The 27941-nt window shown below is 34.0% G+C and overlaps 1 protein-coding gene across 4 annotated transcripts; it reads right to left on the reverse strand.

Annotated features, from left to right (window-relative positions):
• Positions 1 to 8557: 8557 nt before the first annotated feature.
• LOC128236014 (uncharacterized) lies at positions 8558 to 25944 on the reverse strand. Of its 4 annotated transcripts, XM_052950806.1 has the most exons (12): positions 25819 to 25905; positions 24751 to 24925; positions 22127 to 22351; positions 21329 to 21532; positions 16260 to 16484; positions 15473 to 15673; positions 11924 to 12046; positions 11623 to 11647; positions 11395 to 11459; positions 9707 to 9731; positions 9473 to 9567; positions 8558 to 8897 (listed from the first exon to the last, which is right to left on the reverse strand). In XM_052950806.1, exons 3-12 carry the CDS (start codon positions 22314 to 22316, stop codon positions 8866 to 8868), a joined length of 1185 nt encoding a protein of 394 aa, XP_052806766.1. In that variant the 5' UTR covers positions 22317 to 22351; positions 24751 to 24925; positions 25819 to 25905; the 3' UTR covers positions 8558 to 8865. The 4 variants fall into 4 exon arrangements, with proteins under 4 accessions (XP_052806766.1, XP_052806764.1, XP_052806765.1 ...); XM_052950804.1 differs by lacking the exon at positions 24751 to 24925 and having other exon boundaries at positions 9707 to 9728; positions 25819 to 25944; XM_052950805.1 differs by lacking the exon at positions 24751 to 24925 and having other exon boundaries at positions 8558 to 8893; positions 25819 to 25944.
• Between the last annotated feature and the right edge of the window lie 1997 nt (positions 25945 to 27941).

Below are 27941 nucleotides of genomic sequence, written 5' to 3' on the forward strand. Positions count from 1 at the left end.
CAGCACTGTCTCTATGACATATTTATTCACTTACAGGTACTGTCTATTTCTATTTATTATGGAGGAGCCAGCACTGTCACTATGACATATTTATTCACTAACAGGTACTGTCTGTTTCTATTTATTATGGAGGAGCCAGCACTGTCACTATGACATATTTATTCACTAACAGGAACTGTCTGTTTCTATTTATTATGGAGGAGCCAGCACTGTCACTATGACATATTTATTCACTTACAGGTACTGTCTGTTCCTATTTATTATGGAGGAGCCAGCACTGTCTCTATGACACATTTATTCACTTACAGGTACTGTCTGTTCCTATTTATTATGGAGGAGCCAGCACTGTCACTATGACATATTTATTCACTAACAGGTACTGTCTGTTTCTATTTATTATGGAGGAGCCAGCACTGTCACTATGACATATTTATTCACTAACAGGAACTGTCTGTTTCTATTTATTATGGAGGAGCCAGCACTGTCACTATGACATATTTATTCACTTACAGGTACTGTCTGTTCCTATTTATTATGGAGGAGCCAGCACTGTCTCTATGACACATTTATTCACTTACAGGAACTGTCTGTTTCTATTTATTATGGAGGAGCCAGCACTGTCTCTATGACACATTTATTCACTTACAGGTACTGTCTGTTCCTATTTATTATGGAGGAGCCAGCACTGTCACTATGACATATTTATTCACTAACAGGTACTGTCTGTTTCTATTTATTATGGAGGAGCCAGCACTGTCACTATGACATATTTATTCACTAACAGGAACTGTCTGTTTTTATTTATTATGGAGGAGCCAGCACTGTCACTATGACATATTTATTCACTTACAGGTACTGTCTGTTCCTATTTATTATGGAGGAGCCAGCACTGTCACTATGACATATTTATTCACTTACAGGTACTGTCTGTTCCTATTTATTATGGAGGAGCCAGCACTGTCACTATGATATATTTATTCACTTACAGGAACTGTCTGTTTCTATTTATTATGGAGGAGCCAGCACTGTCACTATGACATATTTATTCACTTACAGGTACTGTCTGTTTCTATTTATTATGGAGGAGCCAGCACTGTCACTATGACATATTTATTCACTAACAGGTACTGTCTGTTCCTATTTATTATGGAGGAGCCAGCACTGTCTCTATGACATATTTATTCACTAACAGGTACTGTCTGTTCCTATTTATTATGGAGGAGCCAGCACTGTCACTATGACATATTTATTCACTTACAGGAACTGTCTGTTTCTATTTATTATGGAGGAGCCAGCACTGTCACTATGATATATTTATTCACTTACAGGAACTGTCTGTTTCTATTTATTATGGAGGAGCCAGCACTGTCTCTATGACATATTTATTCACTTACAGGTACTGTCTGTTTTTATTTATTGTGGAGGAGCCAGCACTGTCACTATGACATATTTATTCACTTACAGGTGCTGTCTGTTCCTATTTATTATGGAGGAGCCAGCACTGTCACTATGACATATTTATTCACTTACAGGTACTGTCTGTTTCTATTTATTATGGAGGAGCCAGCACTGTCACTATGACATATTTATTCACTAACAGGAACTGTCTGTTTCTATTTATTATGGAGGAGCCAGCACTGTCACTATGACATATTTATTCACTTACAGGTACTGTCTGTTCCTATTTATTATGGAGGAGCCAGCACTGTCACTATGACATATTTATTCACTTACAGGTACTGTCTGTTCCTATTTATTATGGAGGAGCCAGCACTGTCACTATGATATATTTATTCACTTACAGGAACTGTCTGTTTCTATTTATTATGGAGGAGCCAGCACTGTCACTATGACATATTTATTCACTTACAGGTACTGTCTGTTTCTATTTATTATGGAGGAGCCAGCACTGTCACTATGACATATTTATTCGCTAAGAGGTACTGTCTGTTCCTATTTATTATGGAGGAGCCAGCACTGTCTCTATGACATATTTATTCACTAACAGGTACTGTCTGTTCCTATTTATTATGGAGGAGCCAGCACTGTCACTATGACATATTTATTCACTTACAGGAACTGTCTGTTTCTATTTATTATGGAGGAGCCAGCACTGTCACTATGATATATTTATTCTCTTACAGGAACTGTCTGTTTCTATTTATTATGGAGGAGCCAGCACTGTCTCTATGACATATTTATTCACTTACAGGTACTGTCTGTTTTTATTTATTGTGGAGGAGCCAGCACTGTCACTATGACATATTTATTCACTTACAGGTGCTGTCTGTTCCTATTTATTATGGAGGAGCCAGCACTGTCACTATGACATATTTATTCACTTACAGGTACTGTCTGTTCCTATTTATTATGGAGGAGCCAGCACTGTCACTATGACATATTTATTCACTAACAGGTACTGTCTGTTCCTATTTATTATGGAGGAGCCAGCACTGTCACTATGACATATTTATTCACTTACAGGTACTGTCTGTTTTTATTTATTGTGGAGTAGCCAGCACTGTCACTATGATATATTTATTCACTAACAGGTACTGTCTGTTTCTATTTATTATGGAGGAGCCAGCACTGTCACTATGACATATTTATTCACTTACAGGTGCTGTCTGTTCCTATTTATTATGGAGGAGCCAGCACTGTCACTATGACATATTTATTCACTTACAGGTACTGTCTGTTCCTATTTATTATGGAGGAGCCAGCACTGTCACTATGACATATTTATTCACTAACAGATACTGTCTGTTCCTATTTATTATGGAGGAGCCAGCACTGTCACTATGACATATTTATTCACTTACAGGTACTGTCTGTTTTTATTTATTATGGAGGAGCCAGCACTGCCACTATGGCATTTTTATTCACTAACAGGTACTGTCTGTTTCTATTTATTATGGAGGAGCCAGCACTGTCACTATGACATATTTATTCACTTACAGGTACTGTCTGTTTTTATTTATTGTGGAGGAGCCAGCACTGTCACTATGATATATTTATTCACTTACAGGTACTGTCTGTTTCTATTTATTATGGAGGAGCCAGCACTGTCACTATGACATATTTATTCACTTACAGGTACTGTCTGTTTCTATTTATTATGGAGGAGCCAGCACTGTCACTATGATATATTTATTCACTTACAGGTACTGTCTGTTTCTATTTATTATGGAGGAGCCAGCACTGTCTCTATGACATATTTATTCACTTACAGGAACTGTCTGTTTCTATTTATTATGGAGGAGCCAGCACTGTCACTATGACATATTTATTCACTTACAGGAACTGTCTGTTTTTATTTATTATGGAGGAGCCAGCACTGTCACTATGACATATTTATTCACTTACAGGTACTGTCTGTTTCTATTTATTATGGAGGAGCCAGCACTGTCTCTATGATATATTTATTCACTTACAGGTACTGTCTGTTCCTATTTATTATGGAGGAGCCAGCACTGTCACTATGACATATTTATTCATTAACAGGAACTGTCTGTTCCTATTTATTATGGAGGAGCCAGCACTGTCACTATGACATATTTATTCACTAACAGGTACTGTCTGTTTCTATTTATTATGGAGGAGCCAGCACTGTCACTATGACATATTTATTCACTTACAGGTACTGTCTGTTTTTATTTATTATGGAGGAGCCAGCACTGTCACTATGACATATTTATTCACTAACAGGAACTGTCTGTTCCTATTTATTATGGAGGAGCCAGCACTGTCACTATGACATATTTATTCACTAACAGGAACTGTCTGTTCCTATTTATTATGGAGGAGCCAGCACTGTCTCTATGACATATTTATTCACTAACAGGAACTGTCTGTTCCTATTTATTATGGAGGAGCCAGCACTGTCACTATGACATATTTATTCACTAACAGGTACTGTCTGTTCCTATTTATTATGGAGGAGCCAGCACTGTCACTATGACATATTTATTCACTTACAGGTACTGTCTGTTTCTATTTATTATGGAGGAGCCAGCACTGTCACTATGACATATTTATTCACTAACAGGTACTGTCTGTTCCTATTTATTATGGAGGAGCCAGCACTGTCACTATGACATATTTATTCACTTACAGGTACTGTCTGTTTCTATTTATTATGGAGGAGCCAGCACTGTCACTATGACATTTTTATTCACTTACAGGTACTGTCTGTTCCTATTTATTATGGAGGAGCCAGCACTGTCACTATGACATATTTATTCACTAACAGGTACTGTCTGTTCCTATTTATTATGGAGGAGCCAGCACGGTCACTATGACATATTTATTCACTTACAGGTACTGTCTGTTTCTATTTATTATGGAGGAGCCAGCACTGTCACTATGACATTTTTATTCACTAACAGGAACTGTCTGTTCCTATTTATTATGGAGGAGCCAGCACTGTCACTATGACATATTTATTCACTTACAGGTACTGTCTGTTCCTATTTATTATGGAGGAGCCAGCACTGTCACTATGACATATTTATTCACTTACAGGAACTGTCTGTTTCTATTTATTATGGAGGAGCCAGCACTGCCACTATGACATATTTATTCACTTACAGGTGCTGTCTGTTTCTATTTATTATGGAGGAGCCAGCACTTTTACTATGACATATTTATTCACTTACAGGTACTGTCTGTTTCTATTTATTATGGAGGAGCCAGCACTGTCACTATGACATATTTATTCAATTACAGGTACTGTCTGTTTCTATTTATTATGGAGGAGCCAGCACTGTCTCTATGACATATTTATTCACTTACAGGAACTGTCTGTTCCTATTTATTATGGAGGAGCCAGCACTGTCACTATGACATTTTTATTCACTAACAGGAACTGTCTGTTCCTATTTATTATGGAGGAGCCAGCACTGTCTCTATGACATATTTATTCACTTACAGGTGCTGTCTGTTTCTATTTATTATGGAGGAGCCAGCACTGTCACTATGACATTTTTATTCACTAACAGGAACTGTCTGTTCCTATTTATTATGGAGGAGCCAGCACTGTCACTATGACATATTTATTCACTTACAGGTACTGTCTGTTCCTATTTATTATGGAGGAGCCAGCACTGTCTCTATGACATATTTATTCACTTACAGGTACTGTCTATTTCTATTTATTATGGAGGAGCCAGCACTGTCACTATGATATATTTATTCACTTACAGGTACTGTCTGTTTCTATTTATTATGGAGGAGCCAGCACTGTCTCTATGACTTATTTATTCACTTACAGGTACTGTCTATTTCTATTTATTATGGAGGAGCCAGCACTGTCACTATGACATATTTATTCACTTACAGGTACTGTCTGTTTCTATTCATTATGGAGGAGCCAGCACTGCCACTATGACTAATTTATTCACTTACAGGTGCTGTCTGTTCCTATTTATTATGGAGGAGCCAGCACTGCCACTATGACATATTTATTCACTTACAGGTACTGTCTGTTCCTATTTATTATGGAGGAGCCAGCACTGTCACTATGATATATTTATTCACTTACAGGTACTGTCTGTTTCTATTTATTATGGAGGAGCCAGCACTGTCACTATGACATATTTATTCACTTACAGGTGCTGTCTGTTCCTATTTATTATGGAGGAGCCAGCACTGTCTCTATGACATATTTATTCACTTACAGGTACTGTCTGTTTCTATTTATTATGGAGGAGCCAGCACTGTCACTATGACATATTTATTCACTTACAGGTACTGTCTGTTTCTATTTATTATGGAGGAGCCAGCACTGCCACTATGACATATTTATTCACTTACAGGAACTGTCTGTTTCTATTTATTATGGAGGAGCCAGCACTGTCACTATGACATATTTATTCACTTACAGGTACTGTCTGTTTCTATTTATTATGGAGGAGCCAGCACTGTCACTATGACATATTTATTCACTTACAGGTGCTGTCTGTTTCTATTTATTATGGAGGAGCCAGCACTGTCTCTATGATATATTTATTCACTTACAGGAACTGTCTGTTTCTATTTATTATGGAGGAGCCAGCACTGTCACTATGACATATTTATTCACTTACAGGTACTGTCTGTTTCTATTTATTATGGAGGAGCCAGCACTGTCACTATGACATATTTATTCACTTACAGGTGCTGTCTGTTTCTATTTATTATGGAGGAGCCAGCACTGTCACTATGACATATTTATTCACTTACAGGTACTGTCTGTTTCTATTTATTATGGAGGAGCCAGCACTGTCACTATGATATTTTTATTCACAAACAGGTACTGTCTGTTCCTATTTATTATGGAGGAGCCAGCACTGTCACTATGACATATTTATTCACTTACAGGTACTGTCTGTTTCTATTTATTATGGAGGAGCCAGCACTGTCACTATGACACATTTATTCACTTACAGGTACTGTCTGTTCCTATTTATTATGGAGGAGCCAGCACTGTCACTATGACATATTTATTCACTTACAGGTACTGTCTGTTCCTATTTATTATGGAGGAGCCAGCACTGTCACTATGACATATTTATTCACTTACAGGTAATGTCTGTTCCTATTTATTATGGAGGAGCCAGCACTGTCTCTATGACATATTTATTCACTTACAGGTACTGTCTATTTCTATTTATTATGGAGGAGCCAGCACTGTCACTATGATATATTTATTCACTTACAGGTACTGTCTGTTCCTATTTATTATGGAGGAGCCAGCACTGTCTCTATGACATATTTATTCACTTACAGGTACTGTCTGTTCCTATTTATTATGGAGGAGCCAGCACTGTCACTATGATATATTTATTCACTTACAGGTACTGTCTGTTTCTATTTATTATGGAGGAGCCAGCACTGTCACTATGATATATTTATTCACTTACAGGTAATGTCTATTTCTATTTATTATGGAGGAGCCAGCACTGTCACTATGATATATTTATTCACTTACAGGTACTGTCTGTTTCTATTTATTATGGAGGAGCCAGCACTGTCACTATGATATATTTATTCACTTACAGGTACTGTCTGTTTTTATTTATTATGGAGGAGCCAGCACTGTCTCTATGACATATTTATTCACTTACAGGTACTGTCTGTTTCTATTTATTATGGAGGAGCCAGCACTGTCTCTATGATATATTTATTCACTTACAGATACTGTCTGTTTCTATTTATTATGGAGGAGCCAGCACTGTCTCTATGACATATTTATTCACTTACAGGTACTGTCTGTTTCTATTTATTATGGAGGAGCCAGCACTGTCTCTATGATATATTTATTCACTTACAGGTGCTGTCTGTTTCTATTTATTATGGAGGAGCAAGCACTGTCACTATGACATATTTATTCACTAACAGGAACTGTCTGTTTCTATTTATTATGGAGGAGCCAGCACTGTCACTATGACATATTTATTCACTTACAGGTACTGTCTGTTTTTATTTATTATGGAGGAGCCAGCACTGTCTCTATGATATATTTATTCACTTACAGGTACTGTCTGTTTCTATTTATTATGGAGGAGCCAGCACTGTCTCTATGACATATTTATTCACTTACAGGTACTGTCTGTTTCTATTTATTATGGAGGAGCCAGCACTGTCTCTATGACATATTTATTCACTTACAGGAACTGTCTGTTTCTATTTATTATGGAGGAGCCAGCACTGTCTCTATGACATATTTATTCACTTACAGGTGCTGTCTGTTTTTATTTATTATGGAGGAGCCAGCACTGTCACTATGATATATTTATTCACTTACAGGTACTGTCTGTTTTTATTTATTATGGAGGAGCCAGCACTGTCTCTATGACATTTTTATTCACAAACAGGTACTGTCTGTTTCTATTTATTATGGAGGAGCCAGCACTGTCACTATGACATATTTATTCACTTACAGGAACTGTCTGTTCCTATTTATTATGGAGGAGCCAGCACTTTTACTATGACATATTTATTCACTTACAGGTACTGTCTGTTTCTAGGTGTAGACTAACTGAAAGCATTGCAGACGTTATTATAACTTGTTTAAACGTTAGTGTTTTCATTGTCAAAGTAATAATAATTTCAAGGGTTTAAAAATGCATGCATTAAATATGCTCAGATCGATAAATGTGGCAGCTAATGTATAGTTGACATAAAAAGGTTAAATGTACCGTCTTACTTTGATTTCGATCGGCAACTTCACACAACAGCGGGCGGAATCTTCAACTAATTTGTTAATAGGATGTTTTGACTTTATGGCGACCTTGTAACTGGCGTTGAACTATTGATCCTCTCTAAATATTTGACATATATACCCATGGTCCACACCGTTCGCAGCACGCTTTTGTTCGCCCCGTGAAGCCTTATACTAAAGTACAAGCTACGACACAAAGCGCCGTAGAAAAAAAAGTGCCGAAAACTCACTGCACCAGTATGTTGTGAGTGGCAAGCACCTCGTTAGACTCTTTTAACCTACACCCTTTCATTGGACTTTTAAAAACCTATACATTTTGATAACCGTTTATTGCATGCAATAATAGTGAATACAATGGAAAAAACATCAATGCACGGATTCATACAATATTTAAAAAGACATTCAAGTATTTAACCGATAAAATGAATGGCAAGTAGTTGAAGAGAACGATAACAAATACTCGAGTAGTAAATATATTATTTTCCCCGGGATATTTCTGAATACATTCTGTACTACGACAAATTCTTTCTCAGAACACATTTGTAATAATCCTAATTGTGGCGACTATCTGGTCTTAATTTCCAAACTTTGATTTATACATGTAATTGTCCCACGTGTCAATGATAACATTAAAAGGAAACTGATGCAGCTTTGAATAGTCTTCATTTGCAAATGTTTTCGTTCATCGTTCTATCTGAAACAGAACAGCTTATTTTTAATTTTCATAGATGTGCTGAACACATTATATTCTAACTTCCAATCGTATTAAACGGTAAGAGATAATTAAACGATATTTATATCAGATGTTTCATTCTCTGACGACTCGTGACACGTCAAGTTCGGTAGAGACCGCCGAGACTTGATATATGCGATCAGAAAGACGCTCATTTATGTATATCGCCTTTATTTTTTACCAACATAATTGTACTTAACGTTTGCACAATATTTAGCGGAATGTTCGCTCTAGAAACAACGTCGAGACCGTTTGCATTATTGATTTAGTGAGTTGTCCTCATATGAACATAACCTAATAGTTGAAATGTATCAGAATTATTTTAAACGCAGACATAATACTTCTTTCTAAACATATACGTAGTAAACTTAATTAAACTGCCGTGTGTGAACCCAAAGACTACGCTACGGTGCTGATACGGCATCGGAAAACCACATACGCGTATTATGGATTTTAAAACGGCCAATATTTAAATGATATACTCAAATTTGCAACCGGTTTACAAACTTACAAATATTTTCATTGCCAACCATTACCTAATTTTGTGTATGTGTTTGATACACTTGCGCGTAACTCTTCGTATTGTGATGGATCCGTTGTCTGAACGGTGAAACTCGTTTCACCTGTGCGTCTACAACAGAAGTAAAAGGAATGTAAAATAGGTCAAGAATAAAACAATGGAACTAGCCCAGTAGAAAAAATATCATTTAAAGTCTACGGTTAAAGTAATTGCAAATTAACATACCTTAGAGTAAGTTATTATTACTTACTTTGCTTGACAGTCAGAGGTTTCTTCTGAAATAAATAAAACCGTCTGTAAGTTTTCAAGATGGAATATATATTATAAATGCAACAACAACAACAACAACAACAGAAACAACAACAAGGACAAACCCTACTATGTTCTTAGTAAGTTGCTTATGTTATATGTACTAGTTTTTGGGTTTTCCGAGTAAAATATCACTTCAACTTAAGAAAAGTTTTTTTCGGATCGGTTTCAAATGTTTCCCCAATAGGGTAGTTTAACAAAGCACACGTTCTCACTTGCTCAGAGTTGCCTGCCATTTCTTACAGATACAAGTTTTCACACTATTTTGAAATTGTCTATCAATCAGTTTTGTTTACTTTATTAACATTATTTTAATTTGACTAAATGTCAATGGGGTTGGTTTGAGAGTTTTTTGTTTTTGAAAACAAACCTAATTCAGGTAGAATGATGACTTAGATTTCTAAAATAGATTCCTAGAAAATGTACGTTTGGGTTCGATTGAGAGTGTTCAACAAAGTACATTTTATGTTTGAAATGTTACATCAAAAAATATAACAAACCTCTAACTGTAATCTTATAAAAAAATGTTGTTTACGTTTCAAGCGTGAATAATGCACGCACTGATGAATATCACGTCCAAGTGACTGTATCATATTCGTCAATATCAATAAAAGTACAGAGTATGCTTTTGGATTGTCGCCTACACTTAACAGAAATTCGGGCCTATGTTAAAGTACTCAATATAGCATTTGACCAATCATATTTACGGGTCAAAATTGAAGACGTGGCAAGAATAGCATATAAGGACAGCAGAACTGCAATAAAAATGTACCTTTAATTTAATATTTAAACATGCATTGAGGTTCCATAATGGAATGCTGAATACAAACACTTGCATTCACTTCGGTTTATTTTAAATGCCCAACTAACCCATTTGATATGAAACAGGTGATAATGCCAAAGTAATGTGCGCCATCGAAAATCAGTGTTAATAAACGTAAACTAATTAAATAATAGTACAATTAAGCAGGCAATCATCCGTTTTAAAAAGCTGTCTTGCTTTCGTTATGACTGTCAACACAATTATATCACATGGAAAAGTCTGACACCAGTATATCAAGGACATTTATATGAATTTTCTTTAACTATTATCACGTAAAGCTCTTAAAATGGTGTATAACCCTGTTTTAGTGATCATAACTCACTGTCTTTGTATATTATACAGTTCTACTGAAAGGAAACAAACATATGTTAGATGGTTATTTGGAATGGTTTCAACTTCAAATGAAACAAATAAGAAACACCATTTAAAAGAAAACAATTTTATCCACAAGGTTTCGGTACATTTGTTTGATTAGAGATATCAATTGTCAAACTTTACCTAGTTACCTAAGTGTAAACGCTTTGCCGTTCCCAAACTTTACCTAGTAACCTAAGAGTAAACGCTTTGCCGTTCCCAAACTTTACCTAGTTTCTTAAGTGTAAACGTTTTGCCGTTCCCAAACTTAACTAGTTACCTTAAAGAAAACGTTTTGCCGTTCCCAAACTTTACCTAGTTACCTAAAAGTAAACGTGTTGCCGTTCCCAAACTTTTCCTAGTTACCTAAAAGAAAACGTTTTGCCGTTTCCAAACATTTTGTACATCTTGTTTGATAAGGAGCAAGAATTTATTTTAATTATCGGCGTTACCTATTTCTGTGTATATTTCTGAGTCTCTTGCAGACGGGACGGTGTCAACTGGTGCATCCGGGTTACTTAAAAGTAAATGGCATCTTAAAGCTTGATGCATGAATTATATCTAAAGTAATCTGGTGTTTTTAAATATTGTTTTTCATTGATAAAATATATGTATTACTTAAATTAATAACGCATTTATATACATTCCAACCTAGGTAAATTAACATTTGTACCACTCACCGACTGGTTTCCTCAGATTTCTCATCTGAAATTGAGTATCCTTACAAAATATGTACGAGCAAAAGTAGCAGAATAAAACAAATCATACCTAAAAATCTTCTGAGTGTAGTGATTAATCCAGATGACTAAGTGCATAGTTAGTATTTAACCTTATTTAGTCGTATGACTGTTCAAGGATAATATACTCTTGATGTACAACTGAGGGCAGTGCTTGCGGAATTATATTCATATGAATATTTAATTGTCTATGAAGTTCGATTGTTTTTTTCCTGAATAAAATATGCAAACAATGTACAAGTACCTGCTTTAGAAAAGCAACCTTTGGAGTACTTTCTCGTTAAGAGTATCCCAGTGGCTCCAAGAATAACCATAGCACAAAAACCTCCAAATATTCCCGATATAACTGTCGTATTAAGAGGAAACTCTGAAATAATTGGTGGTAGACAAATAACGAAGAACTGAAGGCGTTTGGTTATACATGCTTTCTATTTAGCAATATCATCACCAACATAATGTATCATCAGATATGTTGCATGTGGTGCTTCTTTTAAAGGTCAACAAGTAGTAGTTACATATATGATAATCATCTATCTAATCCAATTGTAAGTTAAAATTTTAAAGTGTGATTTATAAATGTTTGAAGTACACATATGCAGACTTATATAAGTCGCTCTTGTCTTAATGTAATAGACGTTCTTTTACAACGCAGTATGTATAAATTGATATCGATAATGTCTTAAGTAGGTATTATACATTTGCATAATTACAAGCTAAATACTTAAAAGGTTTGAATATTCGTATATATCCTCGACGCATATTTCATGGGTTTAAAGGATTATAAATATTTTAAGGCATTCAAGTCGAACATGAACAAGTCATTTAGCTTTTGTCAACTGCTTTAAGTTAACATTTTATAATCATTTTACAAGTAGTCATTTCACACATCAACTTTTTGACGATCCATTGCCGGGATCCAAACAGCAATCAGGCCTTGGAAAAAGCAACCGGTGCCGCGGTATACTTTAAAGGCCAATAAGGAATAAGACTTATTGTAAATGGTCTTAGGTAACCACTTACAATTAAGAATACAGAAAATGGATTAAAAATGGAAGGTATACCTGTTAGACAAAAACATATTTTAAATATAACGCCAATCAATATGCATTCACTTACTGCAATTGAATAAGCAGTATTAAAGTATCAAGTAACAAACAAAATTAAAAGAGCATTTAAGGAAATCGGTTCACCAATAAGCAGTTTTCTGAAAACTTCATACTTCAAAATGTTAAATTTTGATGCTAGATGAACCGTTTCAATGTTCTTACCATTTGAATGAACTTTGCTTGCTCATAACTAATATGTAAAATTACAGATATCAGTTATTTCAGCAGTTTGTACAATTAAGCCTAATTTCTATTGAAATTGGACGTAAATAACATTGTTTGGCAATAATTGGAGACGATAAAAACATATTTATTGTAAATTATTTTTGTATATTATTGATATTATATTACATTATTATTTTTTTTATTTTATGTCTAACATGTTCGTTTTCTGTGCAACCAAACCATGCCAACGATAACGCATAAATATTAGGACACCCGGCATCCAAATGGAACATTTATAAGAGTCTTGTCTTTTTAGTTAAAAAATGTTGTTCCTTAATACTTTGCAATCATGAATCAATCGTTGTGTGTTTGGACACAGACGTTATGCATACTATTTCCCTTAGCTGTCGTTTTACTTAAATCACCGCTGTCTCCATCGTTGTCGTCGACTGAATCTTAAATAATGAAAAGAACGCGTTGATAGTTACAAACCTATCTAAAAGAAATAGTAACATGTGTCATGGGTAACATATTAAAATGTTTGGTACTAGAATGTTTGTAAGTTTTGTCAGTGATAATAGCCTCAGAGAATAAACAATCACCAAGACAATAAAACAAGATATAGTGTGATTATACTGGTTCATATATATCTTTTATATAAATATACACCAAAACTGCTTTATTGCAGATATTAAAACTGTCATGATTCAAGCCTCCTATAAATATATATTACATAAAGTCATTAAAACGACTGTTTAGTAGAAATTTTATAATGTTCATGATAAAAGCCTCGTATTATTTAGAAGCACCGAAACCGCCACATAACAATTCATTATATTTCTTTCGATTCAAGCTTCGGAGTATAAAGATACATTGAAACTGCTGTATTTCAATTTTTATAATTACCATGAGGGAAATCACGGAATATGTAAAAATACCTAGAAGTATTTTAAAACACCTGTAACTACTGTATTTGAATCATTGTGATACTTTTTGTTCAATCGTCCCAAAACAGCTGTATAATACTTATAATTATCATAACTAGTTTTTATAGAGAAACTTTAAAAGTGCAGTGTTGAGATTATTATAATTATTGTGAGTCTGACCCCGGTATAAAAACAAACATCACAAGTGTTGTACTAGAATTGTTACATTTTCATTCTTCAGGACTCGGACTAAACTCATATCTCAAAACTGTTGTACCAGTATTATTCAAGACGTGGGGTGTATAAGAATCAAAGTTGTTGTTCTTGAATGCTGACATTATTATTAAATGTATAATTATAAGAACTAAAAATTGCTGAACTAGATGATACATTTTTATATAACTTAAACCTTGGAGTATATAAGATCACAAAATCAGTTAAACTGGAATTATTACATCGAACGATTTAAGCCTCATATAAAGCACCAACACTACAGCATCGTTTTTGTTACATGTTTGTGATTCAAAAGTTAAAAAACACACGCAAACTGCTACCATAGTAGTTGATATTCTTATGGTACAAACCACATATCATATGGAAACACCAAAACTGGTGAATTAGAACAACTATATATCCAATCAATCAATCTAACTTTAAATAAAACTTCACTGCTTCACTATATCCATTAAAGTAACTAAGATTCAAGCATCGAAATTTATAGAAACACTAAACCGGCTGTATATGATTGTTTTTTATTTAAAACACCAAAGCTTCTGTATTTTTATTATTGTGGATCGAATCATTATAACCTGATATAATATCTTTGCCGCTGTATTAAGATTCGTATAAATATCATGATTCAAGTATCAAGTAACTTGCGATATTTATAATTTAATCGTCATACTATATCGCAACATCCAAACTGAAGTACTAGGAAAGTTTAATGGAATGCCTCAATAGTGGTTTATTGAGCTTTATCAGTAAACAACATATGACAATATCAATCAGTGAAAAATAACATTTTGATAGTATCTACTGTTTTAAATTTTTAGCCCGCTTAAACTTCCAAATCAAACTTAAGCACAAACAGGGTTTGACACAAACCCAATGATTCCATTTTTGAATGGACGCGACGTTCGCAGTCGATTTAGCACTTCTTTTTTAAACACTCCAATTCACTATCATTTTATATCCAATTTAGCCATAATATAAAGAGGAAAACAAGGTGTTTGTTTCAGTTAAAAATGGCAATGTAATTGAAATGGTGAACGACAAAAGTAAATAGTTCACTTGTGGCACTCATGAAACATATGTTCATGGTCATTCGGTGATTACACTGAAACAAAGAATTATCAACTGTAAATCAGTAGACTGCCAGTTATTACATCATCTACTGTTTTCTCACCATACAATATGCCATGACTTTTGCATTTACATTTATTCTAAACGCTCATTCTGGACAATGAATCAGTGTGTTTTGCATTAACAGGCGTTGAGGAGAGAGTTTTTTCATCAATAATTATTTAGTTATTTCAGATAATAATGTCTTAACGAAGCATATATATACGAAATAATATTGTAATATTACAAAATCACCTGAGGGATATGCCATGACTTCTACCTCGCATAGATGGAAAAACTCCGTTATCCCTTTCAGCTGCAGTTGCACGAAACGTCCTACCAATGGTGGGTCAATGGTGAACGTATGAGTGGTAAACCCGCCATCTAGGTATCCAGCCTGACTCATGGAGTCCAAACTTTTACCGATTGTCAGTTTAATGTTCCTTGCCTGGTTTGCTACAAATGTAAATTATAATTCGTAAAGAAAGTCCAGTGCCCGGAACAGCAACGAATTTTATTGTGTTTAAAAGCAACTTGTTTACTTGATAATATATATGGGGGTCTAAGGAGTAAAACATAAACAAATTCCAAGCTTAATTCAAATTCTTAATAAAGCAAACTGACATGAGTGAAATTTAGGCATTTTGAAAGGTCTTCTTTAGTTTATGCACACCTTTAACGGTCCCCGGCAGGATAGTCTTTTAACTCGCCATGTTTGTTGGTCATCAAACTAATGGTAGAGGCCTTGTGCTCACTAATCGGTTAATGCCCCCAGTTATTACTTACTAAGTGTTCACTTATCCTGCTTAATAGGCGGTAACATCAACATTCAATGATAATGTGTGTGTCTTTTCTGTCGACGCTGTATGTTACTCAGTAAGTATATGTTCAGTCTCGATTATTGTGCCTTTAAGCAGGAACATGTTACCTTGAGAACGCTAATTCAATGTAGTTCCAATATTTAATTGCGAATATAATGAGTTGACTGATCAGATATGTTTAAGGAGATTTTTAGGATAATGATACACGAGTCTACACTTACCACAGCAGTCCAATTGGTAATGCATAACGACACTAGTGATATAGTAGTTTCGATGTAGGTCCACCCTCCACCACGGCTGGTACTCTTTCGCCGTACAAAAACACGAATCGCTGGCAAAAGCGTTGTCCCCGACATTGCCATCAACCGCCGTTGTTGCGTTATATTTGGATGTATTGTAGTTGCTGCTCTGTGAAGCAGTTTTACCGAAGGCGACATTGTATGTACCTGTATATGTATCTGGCTAATATTACGTGCTCTTTATTTCCGCAAAAAAACACGTAGCATTTAACGTGCTATACTTTTTAACATATTATAGAGATGTTCTTTGAAATTCTCTTAGTAGTTGTAGTAGTAGTAGTAGTAGTAGTAGTAGTAGTAGTAGTAGTAGTAGTAATAGTAGTAAGAGTAGTGGTAGTAGTAGTAGTAGTAGTAGTAGTAGTAGTAGTAGTAGTAGTAGTAGTAGTAGTAGTAGTAGTAGTAGTAGTAGTAGTTGTAGTAGTAGTTGTTGTAGTAGTAGTAGTTGTAGTAGTAGTAGTAGTAGTAGTAGTAGTAGTAGTAGTAGTAGTAGTAGTAGTAGTAGTAGTAGTAGTAGTAGTAGTAGTAGTAGTAGTAGTAGTAGTAGTAATAGTAGTAGTAGTAGTAGTAGTAGTAGTAGTAGTAGTAGTAGTAGTAGTAGTAGTAGTATAAGTAACAGTAGTAGTGGTAGTAGTATTAGTAGTAATAGTAGTAGTCGATGTTGTTGTTCATTTGTTCATAATTCATCAGACCATTTTTTGTTACATTTTTTGATAGCATTGTGCCAACTTGCATTGTTCCTGAGTCTTGGGGGCGTGTCATGTGTACATATCTGGACATAAAACTGTACATACGTAAGAATATCTATGCCTTTAATAAAAGGCGATTGGGCTGAAAACAACAGTAAGATTGATAAGAGTCAAGCTCGGCTTTGAAGCAGAAATATCTTTCAAGAAACGGGAGTGCTTCTACTGTCCACACGTAGACTTCGTAAAGCTTTTGGCATATTAACCACGTTTAACTATCCAATCATTCTCGAAAAACAGGTATACCTTGTCATTTAATGTAATATCGCTAAAAGACAGGGAATAATACAAGTTCGACAATCTTTGCCATATACATTAATGAGATATCAGCCCTTTTACGGGGGATTTGTGGTTCTTGCATCTTCAAGCTTAATTAAAAACCAGATATTATATGCCTAATATTTGCAGATGTCGTTGCTTACTATTATTTAAATACAGATATGGAGGTAAACCTTGATTATACTGAACTTATTATTTTTAGAAATTGCGACCCTTACTAAATGATTAGAAATGGTACCTTCTTTAAATTCATGGGGCTTCTGTTTAGTACTAAAATGTTATGAACACTAAATTCAGACGAATTGGCAGCTCAAGCTCAATTTTCTTTGGTATCGAACGATAGCAAAACATTTTTGGCTATTTTCAAACAGGAAATGGTTTATAATGTTTGATACTACTATTTAACCTAAACTATAGATTTGTAGTTTGACCTCACATGAAGTACAAGTTGATTTAACGATAGATAAGTAATTGTAAACAACTATAGAAAACTTGAGAGCCAATGCAACTTAAACTGTTATCTGATAACTATACATTTGTTTGATAATCATGATTCGAAGATACAAAAAAATACACAATAAACAGTTAAACGTTCAACTCGGGGTGTGTTGTGCTCCAACATATCCCTGACTTTTAAGAAAGTAGGTCGCTACAATATACAGAAAGAATTTTACAGGACGCATATAAGATAAGTAATACATGCATAGTTCTTAGAGAAGTTGAAGATTTCAGTCGGGTATATCTTTTTTGTCTCAATATATGAAATATGTTTGCAAATTACTGCAAGCTTCTAATGATTGTCACTCTTAGGAAAGTTATTTTAATTGAAGTTGTGCATACTTACTGGGATATTAATATTAAGATTATGCCTTTTATGCATGGCTCTGGTTATATCTGGATATCACAAGATGTTCGCGACATAAATTTATTTCTTAATATCTTTAAAGAAAAAAACATATATGTTTTAAAAAAAATGTCGTAAATCTATGAACAGTCCGAGTCGATGTTTTGATTATAGAAACTATGCAACTTTGTCAAATGTAGAACGTCATCAATTATTAGAGATACCTTTTAAGCTTAAATAAGGATTTAGCCAATTTCGGTGTTCAAATCAAAAATGATTAATTGAAACCGGCAGGCATGATCAAATCCCAAGAGAAGAACGTTCTTGTGGTTATTGTCTTAAATAAATAAATGTGTCTGTTTTAGAATATGAATACCATGTTATCTTTATATGTCCTTAAAGTTGCACTCTCACAGATTGAACGTTTTGACAACTTGTTATATATTTTTTGTCTTGGAACGAGCCATATTTTGCGAAAATCCATGGAAACCAGTTATATAAGACTGCTGCCAAAATATTTGATCGCAGAACTTTATATTTAAGTTAAAAATATGATCTATTATGCATTTTCCCTAAACTGTTAGTAACGGTTTAAGGTATTAGCCGCGTTATACACACTTTTATAAAACCTTTAACCTTTATTTTGGCATTGGTATTCTAACATATAGATTTTTCACAGTAATTCTTCTCTCCTTAACATTTGAAGTTTGGTCTGTTCCCATCCGTATCTACTCAATGCTGAGTCAATGCTGATTTGGTTTTCATGCCCCTTCAGGTACTTAACCCATCTATAATTTTTAGTGCTGTTAAGGAAAAAAGTTGTACTTTAAAGCCTTTCTAACTAATTAGTATAGATAATTATACTTCCATACATATACAAAATAAAATATAAACAGTTTGATATTTCTCGACATTATTTATAAAGCAAAAACAAGCTGATACATACATGTATATATAAAGAAAATTATTAAATTTATCAAACATCATCATCATCATCATCATCATCATCATCATCATCATCATCATCATCATCATTATCATCATCACAACAACCACCACCACCAATTGATCACCACCACCACCACTTATTTATTGAATACAGTATGTTTAAAAAACAAAAAACAAAGTCAAATGTGTTTTATATCAAATACTCACATCATCTTTATCAGATGCGACTGCCTTGTGTATAGACATGGCTGTCAAATCCGCTCTCAAGGATCCAACATAGTATTTAATGCTGACTGAAATTCTTCATAACCCAGTGTTGTTGACTTAGTAATATTCAGTCATTTTCCTGCCTGAAAGAAATTGAACTTCTGATTATCAACCAGCAGAAACTACGACTGTAAAATACAAATGCACAAGTACTATACATTCTGCACTATCCGTATTAGCCAAGAGTAAGGGGTGTGTAGTTGTTGTGCATACATGTATGGTTAATAATGATTCACGACAGTCTGGGGTTTTAACAAGACCTACACCAAGCAAATGTAACATTTTTAATGTATGTCGCAAGTGTCCAAGCAGTCGTGGATTCAAGCCCCAAAACATGTACAACTTTTTCTCACAGGTTAATTATAAGAATATGCATTTCGTAAACAAATAATGGGTGTGTTAAAATTGGGCACGTACCAAAACACATCATTTTTTTAAACACAATTTTCAGTCTAATATTTTTTCTAAGATAAAACAATCAAATTAAAGATTACATACTCATATCATAAACATACATAATATACATAATTACATATTAAAATATGTAACATGTACATAAGTACATGTAAAATATGTAACATGTACCTGGTACATAAGTACATGTACAAATATGAACATGTTGTCTTAACATTTAGCTAATACAAATAATTTAAGAATTCCAAAGCTTTTGAACACATCAACGTACAAAACTACTCAATGATACTTACTTTCATAGCGCTTTGATACGAATATCCGAATATCCCAGTTTCTCGCTGTTTGTTGACAGTTGTTTCTTTCGACAGAAAATATTCTCTTACGCGTATAATTCACTTATAATCCATGTTTTACTGTAATGACTAAAATTGTTAGATGTATCGTAATCAACTGTCAGCGTGCACTTTTAATATTTATTTATTTTAAACGTATATTCATGAGAAAACATCACCGAGTTTCCAAATACAACGATGTATAAATTCCATTATTGACCTATGAATAGCGGGGAAATACCTTCTGTTTCTAAAAATAGCAACATCCGGTACAGGCCGAATGCGCCCGATGTTCGTCGCGATCTGTTACGGCGAGTGGCGATATATTTCGATGTTACTCGATGTTTCCCGAGGTTTATTACATGGCTAATACCTTAAGCCATAAAATATTAATTTTCGAACGGAAATATGAAAATCTACGACTTGATATTTTTGTCAGCCATCTTATATCATTAGTTTGCAGATATTTAGGCAGAAATTTGATTTTCCCAAGACAAAAGAAAATGTAAAGATGGTATATCTGTGAGAGTGTAGCATAAATAATGATATAAAAACGCAATACTTATATAACTGGTATTCTAATGGTACGGAATAAGAATATTTTTAAACACAAATCAGTCTGAGATTTAAGCAAACTAGCTTACTATTGAAAATAAATAGTTAAACTTATAGAGAAGTAACCATGTTTTATAAATATACTATGCTTGTATCAATTATCGATTAATTACCGTGTCACAACTCATGCTTTTTCTAGTTGTATGTTATGTATTTCGTTCTGATGGCCTTCAACTACTCAATCAATTGTTGACCATTTATAACCAAACTGTATGCAATGACGCACGTTTTGATGAATACCCCTAGCTTAATATATATAATTGTATGTTGTGTGTTGTTAGTGGAGTTTTAAATTGTTGCTCCTGGTTTCCGGTTTGAAGATATTTGTGTTGTTACTGTTCAATGTTGTTGGCCTTGGCCCTGTGTCATTGAACGAAGTTTATGTTTAAGTTTACGACTACTTGACTTGTTTTTATAGTTCTTCATATCAGTATTGGACAATAGATCAGTGTGATTAGCATAAACCCGCTATCAAAGTGAGGGTTTAACCAAGTAATTAGGAAAAATATGTCTCGCCTGTGAAAGCATATTGAACTATTGTATAATCACCTGAGGGATATGCCATGACTTCTACCTCACATAGATGGAAAAACTCTGTTATCCCTTTCAGCTGCAATTGCACGAAACGTCCTACCAATGGTGGGTCAACGGTGAGCGTATGGGTAGTGGTGAACTCGCCATCTAGATGTCCTGTCTGACTCATGGAGTCCAAACTTTTACCGATTGTCAGTTTAATGTTCCTTGCCTGGTTTTCTACAAATATAAATTATAATTCGTAAAGAAAGTCCAGTGCCCGAAACCGCAACGATTTTTTTGTATTTAAAAGCAACTTGTTTACTTGATAATATATATGGGGTTCTAAGGAGTAAAACAGAAACAAATTTCAGGCTTAATTGAAATGCTCGATTGAGCAAACTGACATGAATGAAATTTATGCATTTTGAAAGGTCTTCTTTAGTCTATGCACACTGTTAATGGTTCCCGGCAGGATAGTATTTTAACTCACCATGTTTATTGGTCATCAAACTAATGGTAGAGGCCTTGTGCTCACTAATCGGTTGATGCTCCCAGTTATTACTTACTAAGTGTTCACTACCCTGCTTAATAGGTGGTAACATCAACATTCAACGATAATGTGTGTGTCTTTTCTGCCGACGCTGTATGTTACTCAGTAAGTATATGTTCAGTCTCGAATATTGTGCCTTTAAGCAGGAACATATTTCCTTTATAACTCTACTTTTTATTAATGTAGTTCCTATTGATTCATCGCGAATATTGATAATGATATAACTGATCAGATACTATTAAGTAGTTTATTAAGATACTTGTACAGTGGTATACACTTACCACAGCAGTCAAGTCGGTTATAAACAACGACACTAGTGATATAGTAGTCTTGATGTAGGTCCACCCTCCACCACGGCTGGTACTCTTTAGTCGTGTGAAAACACGTATCGCTCAACATAGAGTTGTTCCCGACATCACCATCAACCGCTGTTTGGGCGAGCCATTTGTCTTCTCGGTGATTGCTACTCATTGAAGCTGTTTTAACGATGGCGACATTCCTAGTACCTGAAGATGTATCTTACTAACATAACGTTCTTATATGCTGAACTCGCGGTTAAAGATAAAAAAGTACCCGTATGGAACCTTATCTTATGGTTATTTTTAAAATCCAAATAAATCATTTCTCGCTTCAGATGGAGGAAAAGAAACACACTTGTACTGTCCTCAGAATTATTTTAAGAGCGATTTGATTATTTAAACATTTTGAATCACTGCACGCATATCTATGACAACCACAATGATTACATATCAACACGCGAAATATTTTCAAAACGTATAGAACATTTCCAGTGAAAAATACATGCTAACATGATTTTGTTTAACTAAAAAAAACCTTCGTTTTTAAAATCCAAATAAATCATTTCTCGCTTCAGATGGAGGAAAAAGAAACAAATTTGTACTGTCCTCAGAATTATTTTAAGAGCGATTTGATTATTTACACATTTTGAATCACTGCACGCATATCTATGACAACCACAATGATTACATATCAACACGCGAAATATTTTCATAACGTATAGAACATTTCCAGTGAAAAATACATGCTAACATGATTTTGTTTAACTAAAAAAAACCTTCGTTGGCCATTCGTCTACAATAGTTTCATCCCAATCATCTTTAAACCTCGTTTCCGCATAACACCCTATTCTCGGGTTGGGACGACACCTATCTTACACGAGCGGCCATGGAAGATACTAATAAGCTACAATGGTGCGTTAAATAATGATTCATAGAATGCGTTCATACAATTCAATCCCAAGAGCCTCTAGAAACACGAAAACTTCTGTACCAAAACTATTGTGATTCTTATGCCTTAAACCCAAACAACTAAGGAAAAACTAAAACTGTTGTACTTTATTACTTTAATATTGTTATTCAATCTTCGGAGTATGTATATATATATATATATATATACATATATATATTCGGAAACTGCTGTACTGGAGTTATCTTAAACCTGATTAGTAAAGCCTCGGATTATATGAAAACACCAAAGCTACTGTATTATGATTCTTATAAGTCTTATAATTTAAGTTGTATAGTTTAAAGAAACACCAGCACTGCTATACTGGATTAGTTGTTAAGTTTATGATTCATTACATAGTAAACTGCTTTTATAGAATTGTGTTATTACATGCTTACCGAAGATTAAATACTACTTGAAGGCAGAGTTTTAATAGTCGGTAAATACACACACACACACACACACTATATATATATATATATACATACAAACACTCACATAACTTACAATATGCATGACGATCGAACACAACATCTCATATGCACTGTTAATTTGACTACTTTCTAATATCAGAAAACATAGTAATTATTTAAAAAGTAATGTCCACAATCCTTGTCCAAACAACAGACCATTGTCAAATTATGAAAATGTCATAGTTAAGAAACAAAAGTTAGATGAAATAACGCAGTTGCAAGTGAACGGTTTAATAACGGAATAAGCGCTCAATCTATTCATGATAAATACAATAAAAACCTTGAGAAAAAACGTGTTTTAGGAAACACGGTTAACGAATTTAAAGTAAGAGATGAAATAATAAGAGGAATAAAACATATTTCAAACGAAGAAGTTACATACTACAAAATAATGTACTCTGAAATTATTCAACCAAACACTGACGAAATTTGAAATGGCTCTTAAATCTGCACTCTTACAGATTGAACGCTTTGACAACATTTTTTTTTGTCACCAGTCTTGTGTAACTGGTTTGCAAATATTTACTAAAAAATTGAATCATTCCAAGACAAGAAGTATTAATTTTATCAAAACGGTAAATCTGTGAGAGTGCAGTTCTAAAGATATTCGAAAAAATAAAAGCCAAAGATCTGGCCTCTAAACTTCGGGAAAGTACCATATCTCAATCAGAAATTAAAAAAATTATAAATAATTTTGCTTATCAAAAAACTACATCTAAAGACCTCCCATCTTTCATTTACGACGGCACTGTTTTTAAATCAAACACTTGTAAGGCAAACTATCCCAAAATATTCCTCCGATGTCATACCTATTTTAATGTATCGAAAATACCTCTTCCGAATTCTATTGATTCTGAAGTTTCTTCATAGCTAGACATTTATATCTCCCGCCAAGCTGTTCTCAACTCCGTAAACATCATAACACCCGGTAAGGCAACTGGACCCGATTATGTTAAAAACTTAGTTAAAAAGGACATTTGCATCCGAAATATCGCAGCCTATTTAAGACCTATTTAATTATTCTAATCGTTCCGATTAAGTACTGACACATAGATGCTCATCAATGCGCTATTTATAAGAAGTCTGATCATCAAGACGTCGGTTTTTACCGACCGATATCCTTTTTTGAGTATTTTTAGCAAGGCTTTAGAAAGAATGTTGCATAAATATATATTCTTTCTTCTTACATAACAGCGATTTCCTGAGTTCAAGCTTCGTAAAAGTGCCGTTTCCCGATCCTTATTTTGTTGATTACTGTTTTTAGCACAAGAATACGTTGCTCTGTCTGGAAATAAGTCAGATACCGTTACAACATCTGCTGGGGTGCCCCTCCAGCCTCACTTCTGATGTCCTGGCGTTTACCTATATTTACATCAATGAAATTGTTCTTGAAATACGATCTCATTTTCTTTTTTTACGGATGACACTACCTTATTTATTGTTGTGGATGACCCTTCTGTTATTGCCCTTCTGATGATATTGAAAGGTGGACTAAAGGTGGTTTGTATCATTTTATCCAGCAAAAACAGTGGCACTGCTTTTCTCTCGTACAACTTACATCTTTGTTTACACCTGTTTTTAGGAGAGACGTTTAAATTCCAGTAGTTACAATCGTGTTCATTTTGCATTTATGTTACCCTTGAAATAATCCGTGTTTATGATCCAATTGTGAACATTTGAATGTGTTATTATAAATAAATTTTGTTAACTTACAACAGCGAATGTCAATAAAGAGTTGCTATTATCAACATTTACTGATGTTTAAATAAAGAATACTTTGATAATAATCAAAGTTTACCGTTTTTAGGAAAACGGTAACCTTATGTTTCAAACGTCAAATCATCAAGCAGTTATGACTTAACTCGCAGATTAATTAGCAAACATCAAAACTTCTTTACTAGACTTATCATAATTATATAATTCAATCCTCATAGAACGTAGACACATCAAATTTGCTGTACTATAACTAGATTCAATTTCATGTGCATATAAAAACAACGAATTTACTGAATTTTGATATTATTAAAAACGTATGATTATATCTTCATAGTACATAGAAACTGAAAACCTACTGTACTAAAAGTATTGTCATTCATTCGATTCAATCCTCATAGTATATAGGAGCACCAACAATCAGTCCTCGAATCGGAGTAAATTAATCAACGAAACTGCTGTACAGTAATTTTAGTAATTATTAGTATTGTTGTTCCTATGATTCAAGACCTAGACTTAAAATATATACAGTGGTTACTTACCATGAGCATAAACAGCCACAACAAGAAGAACACATAAATTTAGTGTAAATAATAAGGTATCCATATAAAAATAAACCAATGTGTGAGCAATATTATTAACACTGTTTACAACATATTGAATGCTTCTTATATTTATCAGGCAAAAACGGATTCACTTGTACAATGATATCCGTATCACTCACGTATCAAGGATATGCGATCTGATTTATTGTAATTACATACGTCTGCTTGTTTATGTCAAGTGCGTTGACTGTTGCAACTGAATTAAAAACAACAATAACAGGAACGATCCCCTTTTTTAAGCTTACACCAATACAACATTGATGTCATCCCTTATCAATCCATTTAAGAAACAGATTTGTAAACTGAAATAAGGGTGCCTCTTTAAAATACATTACCATGCATACCAAATGAAAGCAAATAAACAAACAAGTCTAATAATAAGAAAAATAATTAAAGCAGTCCGAACGACAATCTGATATCAAAACAGTAAATATTAAATGTATATCCAGTCGGAAGTGACCAATTAAAAATACCATTGGGGTTAAATATAACCAGACCAAACCGATTTTATTTTAATTGTAGTTTTATATAACTATTACGAAGACATTTAAATCATGTGTTGAAATGGATAGAAACATAGTCAGAAACTTCTAAAATGTGTTCTTCATTTTTGTTCTTAGCTTATTTGATAAGACCCATTCGCCGTAGATGAACTGTAACGTTTATGTAATCTTATGGTTTCTCCTCGTATATTTCAATTATGACAAATTAAATAACAGTAATAACCTATGCATAACATAACATACCTTTATAAGACACATACACCTATGGCTGTCAAGCTAGTTCAGTAATCACTTTAGATATTCTGGAGTGCATTGGTTGGGATATGTTTCACGTAAACATCAATAAATTCGTGAGTCCTTGTGCAAATACCATTGCTATGGCAGCAATTATGGACGACAACAATCGTATTTAAGTTAAGCAATAAAGTTATATCCTTGAATGTATAGCTTAAATGCCTTATCATCAGAATTTACATGTCGTCACCTTAGTGCAAGAACTCAATAACTGCATGAAGAAATAGAAGCAGATATTGCGTTCTTGCACTAAGGTGACGATGTGTTCTACTGTGACAGTCTCAATTTTGAATTATTCCATATAATGTGTCAAATAGAACTTTCAATTTGCTTGTTACGGCTACGGGCTTAAGATTGGGTGTTTTGACTTTGCCACAGTATAAGGAAAAAATAAACGTGATAACCTATTTCTGTTTTGTAATACGTCAATGAATCTTTAACTTGCTTAACGGCAACAATCTAATAAATGACACAAAACTAGGTAGCCCAAAGGCGTCCGTATTAAAAATAATACTTGTATTTAATATTTACTGAGGCAATCGTCTAACACTCTTGTTATTGCTTATTAATAATATAATCAGTCTCGATTATACAGCAAAACCTTTAAAATATAAAATCATTTAAGTAGTTATTGAATATTTTGGTGATGTTTAAATACAATCGATTTGTAATAAGGTCATCATCGTTATACATTTCAAATGGTAAAGGGGATAACACAAGTTTACGTTAATGCCAAATGTTCAAACCAACTTATACTTTGAGTAAACAAGTACAGCATATGAGAATTTAAAAACCAGGATTTTACCAATGATTTTTTTCTCGATTTCTAGCAGCTTAACCAGACAGTTAAACTTGAATCGTCGTTCTCTTTATCTTCTTAACTAAACATGTTTTTAGCATAAACAATATCACGCGTCCGCCTCATTCGACGTAATACAAATGCAAACTTTAAACGCCATATAGGGACGTAACCAGGTTAATAATTTGTAAATTTAGGTCACGTGACAAATGTACAGTTTAGGTATTAAAACATACGCATTGGCCTTCAGCTTCTTTCAACCAAACATAAATCCTATGTATGTAAGCTAGAAATAATCTTCCACAATTATTAATGCGTTTAAGCTAAACAAAACTTTGCAACATTGACTTTGGCTAAATAAAACAATCAACTCGGAAAAGTCCTGTGTAGTAGCCGGAAAACAACTCACTGCTGACCTGTGACACTGCCCGAACGGTTTTGGATAGAAAACTGGGACTTTTCTG

Source organism: Mya arenaria, chromosome 5 (genome assembly GCF_026914265.1).
Source record: "Mya arenaria isolate MELC-2E11 chromosome 5, ASM2691426v1".
In the NCBI taxonomy this organism is placed as follows: Eukaryota; Metazoa; Mollusca; class Bivalvia; order Myida; family Myidae; genus Mya; species Mya arenaria.